This window comes from Nansenia antarctica (assembly GCF_963989245.1).
Source record: "Nansenia antarctica genome assembly, chromosome: 6".
NCBI lineage: Eukaryota > Metazoa > Chordata > Actinopteri > Argentiniformes > Microstomatidae > Nansenia > Nansenia antarctica.
The window spans coordinates 48,043,824-48,057,021 of record NC_137676.1 but is presented as its reverse complement, the minus strand read 5'-3'; the positions used below and the strand labels follow the sequence as shown (position 1 = coordinate 48,057,021).

At 41.0% G+C, this 13,198-nt stretch overlaps 1 protein-coding gene across 1 annotated transcript in view; it reads right to left on the bottom strand.

Moving 5' to 3' along the window:
- LOC308161007 (adenylate cyclase type 6-like) overlaps positions 1-6,132 on the bottom strand; it is a 42,601-nt gene extending 36,469 nt beyond the window's left edge. The window contains exons 1-3 of the mRNA XM_080534937.1: positions 5,940-6,132; positions 3,254-3,387; positions 2,086-2,995 (exon numbers count right to left, since the gene is read on the bottom strand). Of these exons, the coding sequence (XP_080391063.1) occupies positions 2,086-2,994 (909 nt within the window). The 5' untranslated portion in view covers position 2,995; positions 3,254-3,387; positions 5,940-6,132. The remainder of the gene's footprint in view (positions 1-2,085; positions 2,996-3,253; positions 3,388-5,939) is intronic.
- Positions 6,133-13,198: the final 7,066 nt, after the last annotated feature.

Below are 13,198 nucleotides of genomic sequence, written 5' to 3'. Positions count from 1 at the left end.
TTGGCAGTCAAAATGCTGGAAGAAGGAAGAATATATACAGTACAGGCCAAAAGTTTGGACACACCTTCTCATTCAATGTGTTTCCTTTATTTTCATGACTATTTACATTGTAGATTCTCACTGAAGGCATCAAAACTATGAATGAACACATGTGGAATGATGTACTTAACAAAAAAGTGTGAAATAACTCTAAATATGTCTTAGATTTTAGATTCCTCAAAGTAGCCACCCTTTGCTTTTTTGTTGTTAATAAAATAAAAAATGGTTGTTGTTAATAACATATATAATAATATTAAATATATATATATATATAATAACATATTATTATTAACACATATTATATTTAATATTATTATTATGTATTTTATTAACAACAAAAAAGCAAAGGGTGGCTACTTTGAGGAATCTAAAATATAAGACATATTTAGAGTTATTTCACACTTTATTGTTAAATACATAATTCCTATGTGTTCATTCATAGTTTTGATGCCTTCAGTGAGAATCTACAATGTACCAAATAGTCATGAAAATAAAGGAAACGCATTGAATGAGAAGGTGTGTCCAAACTTTTGGCCTGTACTGTACATATTCTTTTTAATATATACTTTTTATTGTTATTATTTTTAAATTCTTATTCTTATTATAATTATTATTATTTACAATAGAGAAACTCTACAGGGGGGTAGAGGGGAAGGAGAGGTTTCAGGAGGGACAGTAACGGTGTAGCCTGAAGAGATGGGTCTTCAGTCCCAAAGTAAATACTTTGTTAATTATGATACCATTTGTTCATGTATTTATTAACCTTAGTGAATACATACTAGTATTTATGTGAGACTAATTAATGATGATTTATGATTTGGTGATGCTGCTAAATTGTACTTAACCTGATATATTTGTTATCTATTTACAGTATATGTTTATTGAATAGTTTTTTCGTGTATTGTATTGAAACATTTGGCTGCAAATGTGTATAGTACATTAATAAACCATTCTATATAAACATAGACCGATACTGTAGTGTACAATAAAGCTGCATGATATAGCCTATATGCAGGCTATTTACTTAACATCAACATTAACAAACTATGTAGCCTAATATAATAAATAAACAAAGCATATTTATAAATACTTCAATCAATTCATAAGACCCTAAAATAAGTGTTAGTCAAGTAGGTTCCCTTTGTTATACTTTGTTAGCACCACATCATTTTATAAAGTCCAAAACAGTTACATGTATTTAAAAAACATAAAAAGGTCTTAAATGTTTCCTTAAATTCCTTATTTTCCTCTACTTTCAAGCCATGATCACTTTGTTCCATTGTCAAGTCCATAGCACAACACATCATCTCACCCCACCCCTTAAAGAAAACTACAATGCCTGCCTTGTCTCAGTGAATTGAGGCTTGAATGATACTATATTATAGTAGAATGATATTCCTACATAATACAGCTAAACAGGCTCAATCAACACAACTGACCTTCCTCAAATCCCAACAGAGTTGCCAATAGTTTCCCTACATTACCCTACAGCGGAAAACATGGGCTCATTAAAAATCTCATTTTAAGGCTGCCAAGATTTACTGCACCATCTACTTTTAGTACAGAACCTTTGACATGAGAAAATGGTAGCGAAGTCTGTACAGTTTGTCCTAGCCTATATCGATGCTGAGTAAAAGTGGGCCATTTCAGGTCATGAATAGTAATAGATATTAGTGTACAATTGTGAAATGATAATAGGGTGCCCTGAGAGGCAAGAGGTGGAGCAATACAGTATTTATTCCTCACTTTCTCACGCAAAATCGCGTTCCATAAAACTTTTATTGAAGGTTACACCCTGTTTAACTAAGACTTGAGTCCAGCAAACTTGCATTCTCAAGGTAATTTATATGTAGGCCTATGTTTTTTAGTGGCAGAAATGTTACACTTTTTTGCAAATACATAGTAACTTCAGTGTGAGAGACATGATCTTGTCTCTATTAAGCTATTTCCATATGTAATAAAATGCCATGTAAAGTCAATTCCCTGGTCTAATTAAATCCTCATTAGAGCCCCATTGAATGTTGGTTATGTTGACCGTAGTCTTACCTGTTTGAGGATGAACTTATCCTCCTGGTTGAGTTGCCAGGCAGTGACCACATGTATGGTAGAGAGCACAGCTCCACTTAGCACGGCGGCTCTCATCCTTACAGGCAGCAGGGTGTAGATGATGTAGATGAAGAAAACGGACCACCAAATCCCCTCTGAGGCGCTGCGGGGGGCCACCATCAGCACCCCGAATACCTGCACCACCACTAACACTCCGATCACCAGGTAGCTGACGATCCACATGTAGTCCTGGTGGAATCCATTGCGGTTGCACACTACCATCATGGCCAGGAAGAGGGCCATGGCCACAGAGAGCACCGAGGCGTAGGCCACGTCCGGCAGAGCGTGGATGCAGTGGAAGGTGAGCATCACGCCGCACACGATCACCAGCACGCCCATCAGCATGGTCAGGGAGCTCTGATTGAGCCTGAAGAAGTAGCGTTGGTACAGGCGCTCCAGCTTGGCAGACTGGAACTTCTTGGACTGGAACACCCTCACCACCCGCAGCCAGCAGTCAGCAGCTGTCACAGCCTTACAGCCCCCCATCCCCTCCTCCCCTCCTTCCCCAAAATCCTCCCCTTTCCTCCCTTTCAGGTCCCCGTCCTCAAAGCCCAGGTCCACTGACTTGAGGACTAGGTCCCCCGCACCCCCTGCCCTCTTTCCATAGTGATCCTCCTGCCAGCCACAGCGCATGCCAAAGTTGCCCCCGCTGGGCCCGGCTGCGCGGTGGTAGTGCTGGGGGGCCAGGGGGGGGGGCTCCAGGTCCTCAGCGTCCCGCAGGCAGCTCATGTAGCGCGGGTTACAAAGGGACGAACTGTCTTTCCTCTTGGACTTCTTGCCATTGCGCTCCCCCCATGCGGTCTTTCTCTCATCCACTCTAGCTACGAAGAAGCCTCTGACCCACGACATTCTACTGAGACAAGAGAGACAAGTGGTAAGCAGGACATCTATAACCAGTCATGTGTGGGAGATAAATAACAGCACTTTGATGTCTGAACGTAGTTTCTGTGCTGTTGACATGGCAGACAGAATATAATGGACACAGACCTTAACTACTATTTAGTTCAGCTTCTTCATGCAAACATGTAGCTTCAGTAAAGTGCGAAACACGCACTAAGAATAGTGTATAAAGGTGTTACTGAAGTACGGTAAGATGTGAGAGTGTCACCTGTGTGGGCTCGGCTGTGTGTCCCAGCGCTGCGCTCCTCAGCCAGGCCACTCATTTAACCCACTTAGCACACACAATGGGGTAAGACGGCCACAGGCACATAGGAAGTGTGTCTGAGTTAGAGCCGCCCACGTCTGGAAAGAGAAGCATAGTGTCAGGGCTTGGAGAGAGGACCACCTATAGCCTCTGTGGCCACCTGGATTACTAAAGAAAGACAGATGACCACATGTTGATCTGTGATGGACTGGTGAACTATATGCCATTATTATACAAAATATGAATCACAGGAAAAAATATGAAGATGGAGATCGACATGATGCAAGACGAAGTTTCTTTAGTTTTATAGATCCCTTGCTGACTTTGAGTGTGATGATTGTGTTTGTGTGTGTGTGTGTGTGTGTGTGTGTGTGTGTGTGTGTGTGTGTGTGTGTGTGTGTGTGTGTGTGTGTGTGTGTATGTATGTGTGTGACACCTAGGCAAAGAAATATAAGAGATGAGCAATATTGCCAACAAAATGTCGGTTTCACTGTCACTCACCACCTATTTCCACCTCCACAGCTTCAATCCCTTAAAATGTAAATCTGTTGCTGTTTAGTTTGCAAATACTGAAGTCTGACTGCCAAATCTACCCCAACAATTGACTAATCATGGTGTTGAGTCAAAGACATGTGCATTATTGCTGAAATTTTAATTCAAATATAAAATGCTCTTTTACAGTCAATGCTTTCTGGATTTCCATAACATTTCTATCAGGCGTGTTAAGAAGGAACTACTCCACTACTTTCATATAGCTACAGAACATTATATGCCCATAACATCAATCCAGAGTGGGCAGGGTTGGGTTGGCTCTATTTGAAAACAAAAGTGTCCTGAGTGGGCAACCATCAGAGATGAAGAGCTCTTCAGACCAGATTAAATTGTCCATGCATCCCCCATTAGCTTTGATGAGTCACTGGCTGGCTTCTGGCAGCACATGTCAAGGACATTGGTAACCTCTAAAACTATAAGCAAATCTCAGTCTGGGCAGCTGTAGGAACAGGAACAGGAACAGGAATAAGGGGACTGAGATGCATACATACTGTATCCCTGAGATGCAACATGTATTAATAGAAGTTGTTTAACTAACAAAAGAAACGTTTGGAACCCAGGGCGGCCAAATAGATTCTTGAGGTTTGTTATTTCACAGTTAAAAACTACCAATGCACAACATAGCCTAAGCCACTGAATGTCAAACAAAAGCCCATAGTAGGCCTATATCAGATCTATGCAAATCCAAACATTACCTTAATTTGATATAACAAAATATGTAACCTTTTCTCTCTCATTCTTGACCATCAAGATTTTGACGTCGAGCCTAGAAATCACTCTCTCCTTCATGCGCCTTTTCTGAGATTTACGGGTCCCAGTTGTTGTGTGTGTTAATAATTGTATCCTACCGTTGGCTGATCTTCTGAGCATAGGCTATGCCTTATTCCTGTATCATCAGTAATGATATGCAAATGAAATATCTACTGTAGTAGGTACTGTTTTACAGATTAAGACATCTGATCTGCACATTCTATGTCCAACTGGCTTTGCATTCACCTCTGGTGCATTTACGGCCGGTCAAACAGCAGCATGCGGGTGTTATGTAATACAAACAGTGCATACATGCATTTTCAGCATCCATATCATTTCAAAAATAATCCTGCCTTCTGTCCTATTCGTTTATTCAGAAAAAAATCTCAGCGCTGTAAAAGAAGACTGAACAGAGGTTGTTCTGTGTTCATGTGAATGACATATTTTGGCCTATATGATAACCACATTATCATTTGGCTATACCGATAAATTCAGTCTAATCATCAGACGTCTGCATAGGCCTATTTGGTTGCAAGTATGAGCACACGATGCGAACATGCATTACATAACAGGACGCTCTGTGTGGATGTCAACTGTGTGTAGCCTTGCCACACTGGTGACATTTCGTGGCAGTTACGGTGCAGTAGCCAAACAAAAGCGCCTATTAGACCGACAAAAAAACAACAAGAAAAACAGTGTTGTCAAATTTCAGTTTCCTTACAGACTAAATCGGTGGCCAAAATTGGGCCGTAAAGTTAAGCTCCGAATTAAAGACATCATTGATTAATTCAAATATTTTCCTTCAACTTCTCCGCACGAAAACGAACCCGAAAATGCCATTGCATAGTTTGACAACTAGGTTACATGCGATAACATGTGTATCTACAGAGAGTAGCCTACTAGTGACACTCACTGTAATGCAGATTTGCCATATTTTTCTTAAGGATACATATCTTACAAACCTGATTCTTTATGAATAATTCCCTCTTTGGAATGCATTTCTTTCTTTAGGCTTAATGTGTAAGGCAGTAGTCATAGACTAAATGTACTAGGCTAAGAATACACATGTTGGCGTGTTACCAATAGCAACATGGCACGACAGTCTCCTGAAATGTAAAACAGTATGCATTGCCTACCTGCATAACAAGCCAGGTTTACCTTGAAACCAGTGCAACACTTTGCTGTACAGGCCTACTTCCATTGAAGGTAACATTAGTGTTGACATTTTGTTGCACTTATTGTGCGTTTAACTTAACATTTTAGGCTACTTGCCCACCAGGCTATTGCAATCCATTTGACGTTGTACGAAACAGTTGACCAGTCGCGAAAGAGCTTGTAGGCTACTTACCACACTGACACCCTTGTATAACTACCAACGCCGCAATGTAGCTCCTCTGTTTTGATACGTCACTGCCCTTTCGTTTCAGATGCGAACCCGTATTAATGATTCTATATTTCAGTGCATCGGGAACGGCTACAAATGTTCAATACAATGTTGCTCCTCGCGCTTTGCTCTTCTAAACGCAACATTCCCACTGTGTCCTCCGTCTCCCTCCTTCCCTCTCCAGCACTCATGGGCTGCGTTCACTCTGGTGAGCTCAGGAGTCCCCCTAGAGGTGGTGGCGCGAATGTGATTGTGTGTGCGTGTGTGTGTGCGTGTGTGTGCGTGCGTGTGTGTGTGTGTGTGTGTGTGTGTGTGTGCGTGTGTGTGTGTGTGTGTGTGTGTGTGTGTGTGTGTGTGTGTGTGTGTGTGTGTGTGTGTGTGTGTGTGTGTGTGTGAGAGAGAGGACCGCAAAGAGAGAGAGAGTAAAAGACTGCAGTATTGTGAGAGCTAGTGGTGATTGTTTCATGATCAGAGACTGCCTGGTAAAAAGTCAAATTAAAATGTGAGCACTGTGTATGTATGGAAATGTTCAATACATTTAATTTACTTCGTAACTGAAAGTTGGTCTAACTCAGTTTATAACCATCAACACCCGCTCATTTAACTCCTTTCAATTCCATTGTAAGGATTTTTTTTGTTCAAGATTCAGTGTGTGAGCAACATTTCAAATGAAGAGGTCTTGCAGCACCACCTAGTGTGTCTGTTATGTTATGCAGAAAATGATAATGTCATTCACCTATTGCCTTTGTCACGCCTCTCCCTGACAGCTGAACACCTGTTCCCACTGAAGTAATCAACTCACCTTTTATACCCTGCCAGAGTGAATTGGACTGGTGATCGGAAGGTTGTGAGTTCAAATCCTGCCTGAAACACCACCACTAGTGTGCCCTTGAGTACTACAATTACTCCAGGGGGAATGTCCCTGTAAGTAGCTTTTGGATTAAAAGCGTTTGCTAAATGGCAAATTCTATTCTATTCATATCAGAAATGGACACAACAGTTGCATTTATTTATTTATTCATATATGTATTTATTATAGTCTACTAGACACACCAACTTTTAAGACCACATATATGGCCACATACACATCGACACAGTTTGTCACAGCACCTTTGAACAAGACATCGCAGATGACGGTGGGCTTATTGTATTTTGCCTCAAATTCCTGACTTGTGAATAAGTCGATACAGCCGCCATACCACGACCTGACCAGCGATGTCATTGTGGAGCTGCTGTACCACGACCTGACCAGCAGATGGCAGTATAGGCAGTACCATGACCTGACCAGCAGGTGGCAGTATGGAGTTGCTGTATCGACTGCATCGAAAGATCGACACTTTTTCCGACACAATTGTGTCGAACGTGTCAATTGCGTCGAAAGCTTTGTTTCCCCCATCACTACTGCCAGGTAGCCTGGAACCAGGGGCGCCGCTAGGGGGTGGTAAGTTAGGACGATTCTAAGGGCCCAGCACTGACAGGGGCCCATGAGAATCTTTTAAAAAATATATATTATATTTATAAATAATATTATTATTATTATCATAAGGACGTTAATGTAGCCAAATTCAAATTATAATTCTATGTATTGAGTTTTGTTTCTCTATGTTTAACAAAATTAAGCCTTATTATTTACCCCTCTATTTATTCATTGCATGGTTCAGTCCACCGCGCGCGAGCTGCTAGACTAGACTAGAGGAACGTTACCGCAAATATTCTGACAAGGAGAGAGACGATGTCGTGAAAGGCAAAGCCAAAGTCAGGGTCTCAAAAGAGAAAAGTAAAAGTAAAGAACGAGGAGAGTGACAAAAAAGGGCGACAGCTAGTATGTAGGCTATCTATCTAGACAACAGTGGTTTAGTGATCTAATCACTGCGTGGATGATCTAGTTAGCTCGCTATAGCTAATTAACATTAACTTCAAGTAACGTTAACTTACAGTGCACTGTCAGTATAATTTCAGTTAAATGTATGAGATGAGTGCAATTTTGGTCCAAATATAGGTTATTAGAGCTCAGTGAATTTGTATCCAGCAGCTATGCACTCTTGCTATAGCTAGCTAGCTAACTAGTATAATGTTACATGCTAATCACGTCATGCACAGATGCAGTTTCAGGATCAGGACTCCTTCCCTCAACCCACCTCCCAGTTGAAGGAGAAGGAGGTGAGCAGTAGGAGTTTGGGGTTAACAAACATATTTTGAATATTTTAATGTATGCTGCATTACCATGCATGCATTGAATACAACTTTAGCTAATATTCATATTTAGTTAATAGTTCTTCCAGTAATTGCAATAACATTGACCACTGGCATCTTAATAATATTGTTAGCTAGCTAGATAACATCTAAGTTAGCTAATCTGGTGTAATGTATGTATTATTATGTTAATACTATTATAGGACATATTATGAATTATGTACCTATGGATACTCCATGCCAGGGCCCTCTTCAAGCAAGGCAGCCAGAGAGGAGAGCAGAGGTAAAGAGGCAGAAGAAGAAGAGCAAGAAGTAACAAAGGACAATGACAGCAGCACAGCAAGTTGGCTTCATCACTAGATTTCAAGGATCTTATTAAAGATGTTGCTACTAAGAAGGCCCAGCGTTTAGCTTTGATTTGATTTGATCTCTTTACTCCTATCTTGAATCGTTGTGCATTAGGCTAGATATAGTTTTTAGCTCTCCAGGTATACTATTCCACAGTACTGCCGCAGTGTAAAAATAAAAATCTTCCCATTTCACATTCAATTTCGCTGGCACCATGACTGTGTTGCTCCCTCTTGTATAAGACACGTTTGTCTTTGTGTGAAACAAGCAATGCTGAGTCAGTAAATATCTCTCTGCTGTAATTCTTCATTGATCTAATCCTGACAGTATTATGGCCAACTGATCTTTACAAGATCTACATTTATTTAGACACAATACCACCCCATTACAATTATATTTTTTACTTTTTGTGTGATTTATACTTTTATAATTGGGTTCCAATCTTCATTTAATTATACTTTTGTCCTTGTGTTGTTCAAGTCTTAATTTAATAAGTTAAAGAATGTTGAGATTTCTTTGCTGAATTGTTGATTCCTGTATTAACTGTAATTTTAAATTACATTTACAAAAGACGTCCATCATTGGATTTCTTGCAGTGCATCAATAGTTCATCAACTTCAACTGGGTTTAGGTTGATGGGTGGTTTAGGTGGGGGGGCCCAAAATGATATTCTGTCATGGGGCCCAGAATCTCTAGCGGCGCCCCTGCCTGGAACACATACAGGGCTGCCAAGTTTCACCAAAAGTTTGGAGTGAGATTTTTTTGGCGGTGGAGCGACCCAAAACTGTGCACGTTTTGGCAGCGGCAGCCCCTCTCTCGCACCCAATTCTTTGTGCTAGTTTCCTGCAATTTTACATGTTGTTCATAATAAACCAGCACAAGAAATGAAAATAATAAATAATAAATAATAACATTTTATAAAACAAGAAAAAAATTCAGACAATATATCATATTTATGAAATCTTAATAAACAAATACAGTAGCCTACAGACTCTAAAAGAAAAATTGGGCCCCATCAACAGGACTCAGCCCCTTGGTCAGCAGCAGAAAGACCCATGGTCATCATCTTATATACAGTGCATTGCTCATAGACGGCTATCATGTTATACAGTACATACCAGGGTTTTACCATTGGGTTTTCCCCCAATTTTTTTGGGAGGGACCCCCAATTGTTGTATTTGTATTGTAAATTTTAATTATTAATAATATGTTACAGTAGAGAAACACAGTTGCCAGACGGAATTGACAATGTCCAGCCCAACCGGTCTAAAAGCTACCGAATCCACATGTCCAGTGTGACCAAATAGCCCAATCTGGCAACACTGCTCGCTACGTTCTTGCAGCTCGCGTGAACACAGGTTCTTCCATCAGCGCTCGCCTGCCGCTTCGATTGCAGACTCAAGTTAACGCACGTGCAGAAAGATGCCACGAAACTCTTGTCTGGTAGCTTTCTTTCAAGGAATTTCAAAAATAAAAGTCCCGTAAAACAATTGTTATTTCTCGCCGTGAGAAATAGAGATGCGGCGTGAGAGCGTGAGAACTGGTTGAAATGCGTGAGTCTCACGGTGATTGCGTGAGACTTGGCAGCTCTGACATGGATTTTCTAAATCTTAACAGATTTTTTATCTGAGAGAGACCCCACACATGAAGATAAAAAATCATGGATTGAACAGCTTTGATCGTATTATGTGTGGTGTGCTCCGATATACGACCACATGCATAAAGATCTGTTCTCCGACAGTCTGGAGTCTCGTCCTCCAAGGCAGAAATCTCCCGTGATCAGGGTGACTGACTGACCTATAGAGGTTTAATAAAGCCCGGTACACACATAAAGATAATCTGGCCGATTTTGGGCCGATTTCCCCCCTTCTGACCAAGGACAGCAAACGCCCGATTAAGCAGGGTACACAGTGGCGGCTGGTGATAAAAATGTTGGGTGGGGCACAGGTTATGGGGGCATGCTCCACGGGGAAGAATATCAACTTTAAAATCTGGATTTACAGTCGATTTTAGCATGAGAATATATATATAACTTAATTATTTTTATATATAACTTATTAAAGGACAAACTGCAAACACAAAAAAATATAATGCACAACAACTGACAAATCAACTGGAATAGTCTTTGTTAGCAGAGTAGACCTAATGTTAACAGAATGGACTTATACCCTTTGTCTATCTGTGCAGAGGTAAGGTGAATAATTCTAGCAGTACTGTCCAGACAGTTGTCTTGTTTAGCCATTCAACTAGGCATTATTTATTCAATGGAGAAAGACATGGAACACAATGCAATTGTGATAATAAATGTGTTCTTTGTTACTTCTTTAATTAAATTAAAGTGTACCTTTCTATTATCATACAATATTTCCTTGAACATGTAAACTCTAAAATCATACAGTTGTCTTTCTATTAGTTGTCTCTGTCATACTGAACTGTTTGTTATCATCCTGAACTATCTCTGTTGCTCACCTCACCTCAGTTCTGACTCTATTGCTCTCCTCTCCTAATGTCTGTCTCTGTTGCTGTCCTGTTGTCTGTCTCTCTGTTGCTGTCCTGTTGTCTGTCTCTCTGTTGCTGTCCTGTTGTCTGTCTCTCTGTTGCTGTCCTGTTGTCTGTCTCTCTGTTGCTGTCCTGTTGTCTGTCTCTCTGTTGCTCTCCTCTCCTGTTGTCTGTCCGAATATCGGTTGTTAAGTTGCGACGTGTTTCCGGGTCCAAAGTTGGCTGAGGCGCTGTCTTCGAAATGCCGCAATAATAATAATAATTAATTATATTTGTATAGCGCTTTTCCGAGGCTCAAATACCCTGACAATATGGGGAAAACGGGAAAGTGCTGTGTCCCTTGTTGTATGAATAGATCCGAGTCTAAAAAACGATTAAACTGTCATTCTACCGCTGTAGTACACTGGTATTCTGGTGCGGAGAATTTCTGGTTTGAACGCGGAAATTGCAAAACGTCACGTTTGACGTCAGACTTAACAACCGGATATTCAGGGCTCTCAAGTCTCACGCATTTTTAAATTGTTACTACCCCTAGTGGTAGTGGCCCTAGGCTGCAGCCTAGGTAAGCCTATAATCTGCGCATGCTCGGGGCGCATTTTTTGCCCCGACCGAGAAATAGGAGACAGCCAATTGGAGCGCTGCTACAGCTCACGTGTAAGCCAAAAGTATTTGGACAGCCATAGACTGCCATTCGGCCGGCGCCCCGACTCCTCCCCTATGTATTTTCACAGTGAATTTTACACATTTACATTTTTTACATTTTTGGCATTTAGCAGACGCCTTATTCCAAAGCGACTTACAATCAATACATTTGAATACTAAGCATGTGAATCAGCAGTCCACCATTCGTTGCAGGAAGAGTACTCTAGCTCGGGCCCGGGGCCACTGATAGAAGGAAAAACCTTCTCCCTATTATCGCCTTCTACTAAAACTTTTTTTATTTTTTATATATTACTGGAGAAACTGAGAAACAGTACAAGGGGGGCAATAGAAGTTCTTAGGGACACAGTAGAGGGGAAAGCGGGTGTCTTTAGGAGACGTAGTGGTGAGGGTCAGAAGATGTAACCTGAAGAGATGGGTCTTCAGTCTACGGCGGAAGATGGGTAGTGACACACACACAGATCAAATGTTTATTGTATTGGAGGATTTTTAATGAATGCTGATAGGCGCCGACAGAATATCAGCCGCATTTTATGAATAAACAATGTTTATTTAAAAAAATCTTTTACAAGTAGCAACTAGGAAGTGGGGCTGCGTTGGAAGGTGGGGGCGGCGCCCTAGCGCCCTCAATTGGCCAGCCGCCACTGGGGGTACACACATAAGGATTTTCAAAATCTTAACCGAAATCTTATCTGAGACAGACCCCACACATGAATAAACAAAATCTTGGATTGAACAGCCTTGATCGTCTGCGGGCCTACGCAAGCAACGGCATAAATTGGGCGACCAAAAATCCTAGGGTTGCCAGATGGACTCTGTTTTTTTTGGGTGGAATTAGCGGTTTTAGACTGTGGTTAGGGTGGAAAATGTCATTCCCATCTGGCAACCCTGCTCGCGAGTCCGACTATGACGTGGATGGAATGTAGCCAATCAAGAAGCGAGCTGACTTCTTCTTTTCGTTATTCGGCACTTTATTTGTACAGGTCAGTCAGGGTACTACGTTAGATAATAATAATAATAATAATAATAATAATAATAACTTTATTTGTATAGCGCTTTTCCTGCAAACGTTGCGGCTCAAAGTGCTTTAATCATTATATAATCTTAATTTAATTATTTTGTCATTTAAAGGCAATATTAAAAGGATGGGTTCACGCGAGATTTCTGGCGTGGGGAACGAGACTCGAGAGAGTCTAGAGTCTGTCGTAATTATAATCTTTATGTCTGTGGGGTGCTGAAATGGGAAAATCGGCGCACACCACACACAATACGATCAAGGCTGTTCAATCCAAGATTTTTTAATCCTCATGTGTGGGGTCTGTCTCAGATAAGAAATCGGTTAAGATTTTGAAAATCCTTATGTGTGTACCCCGCTTAAGAGTCAATTTCTCCCGACAATCTGCTCGGAAAATGGTAGGGGCCGACAATCGTAAATATTAAACGTGTTCGATATTTACAACAAAAAATCCTTGTGTGTGGGCAACTCCCGACTCCCGACAACAACCGAGCAGGGTTGCCAAATG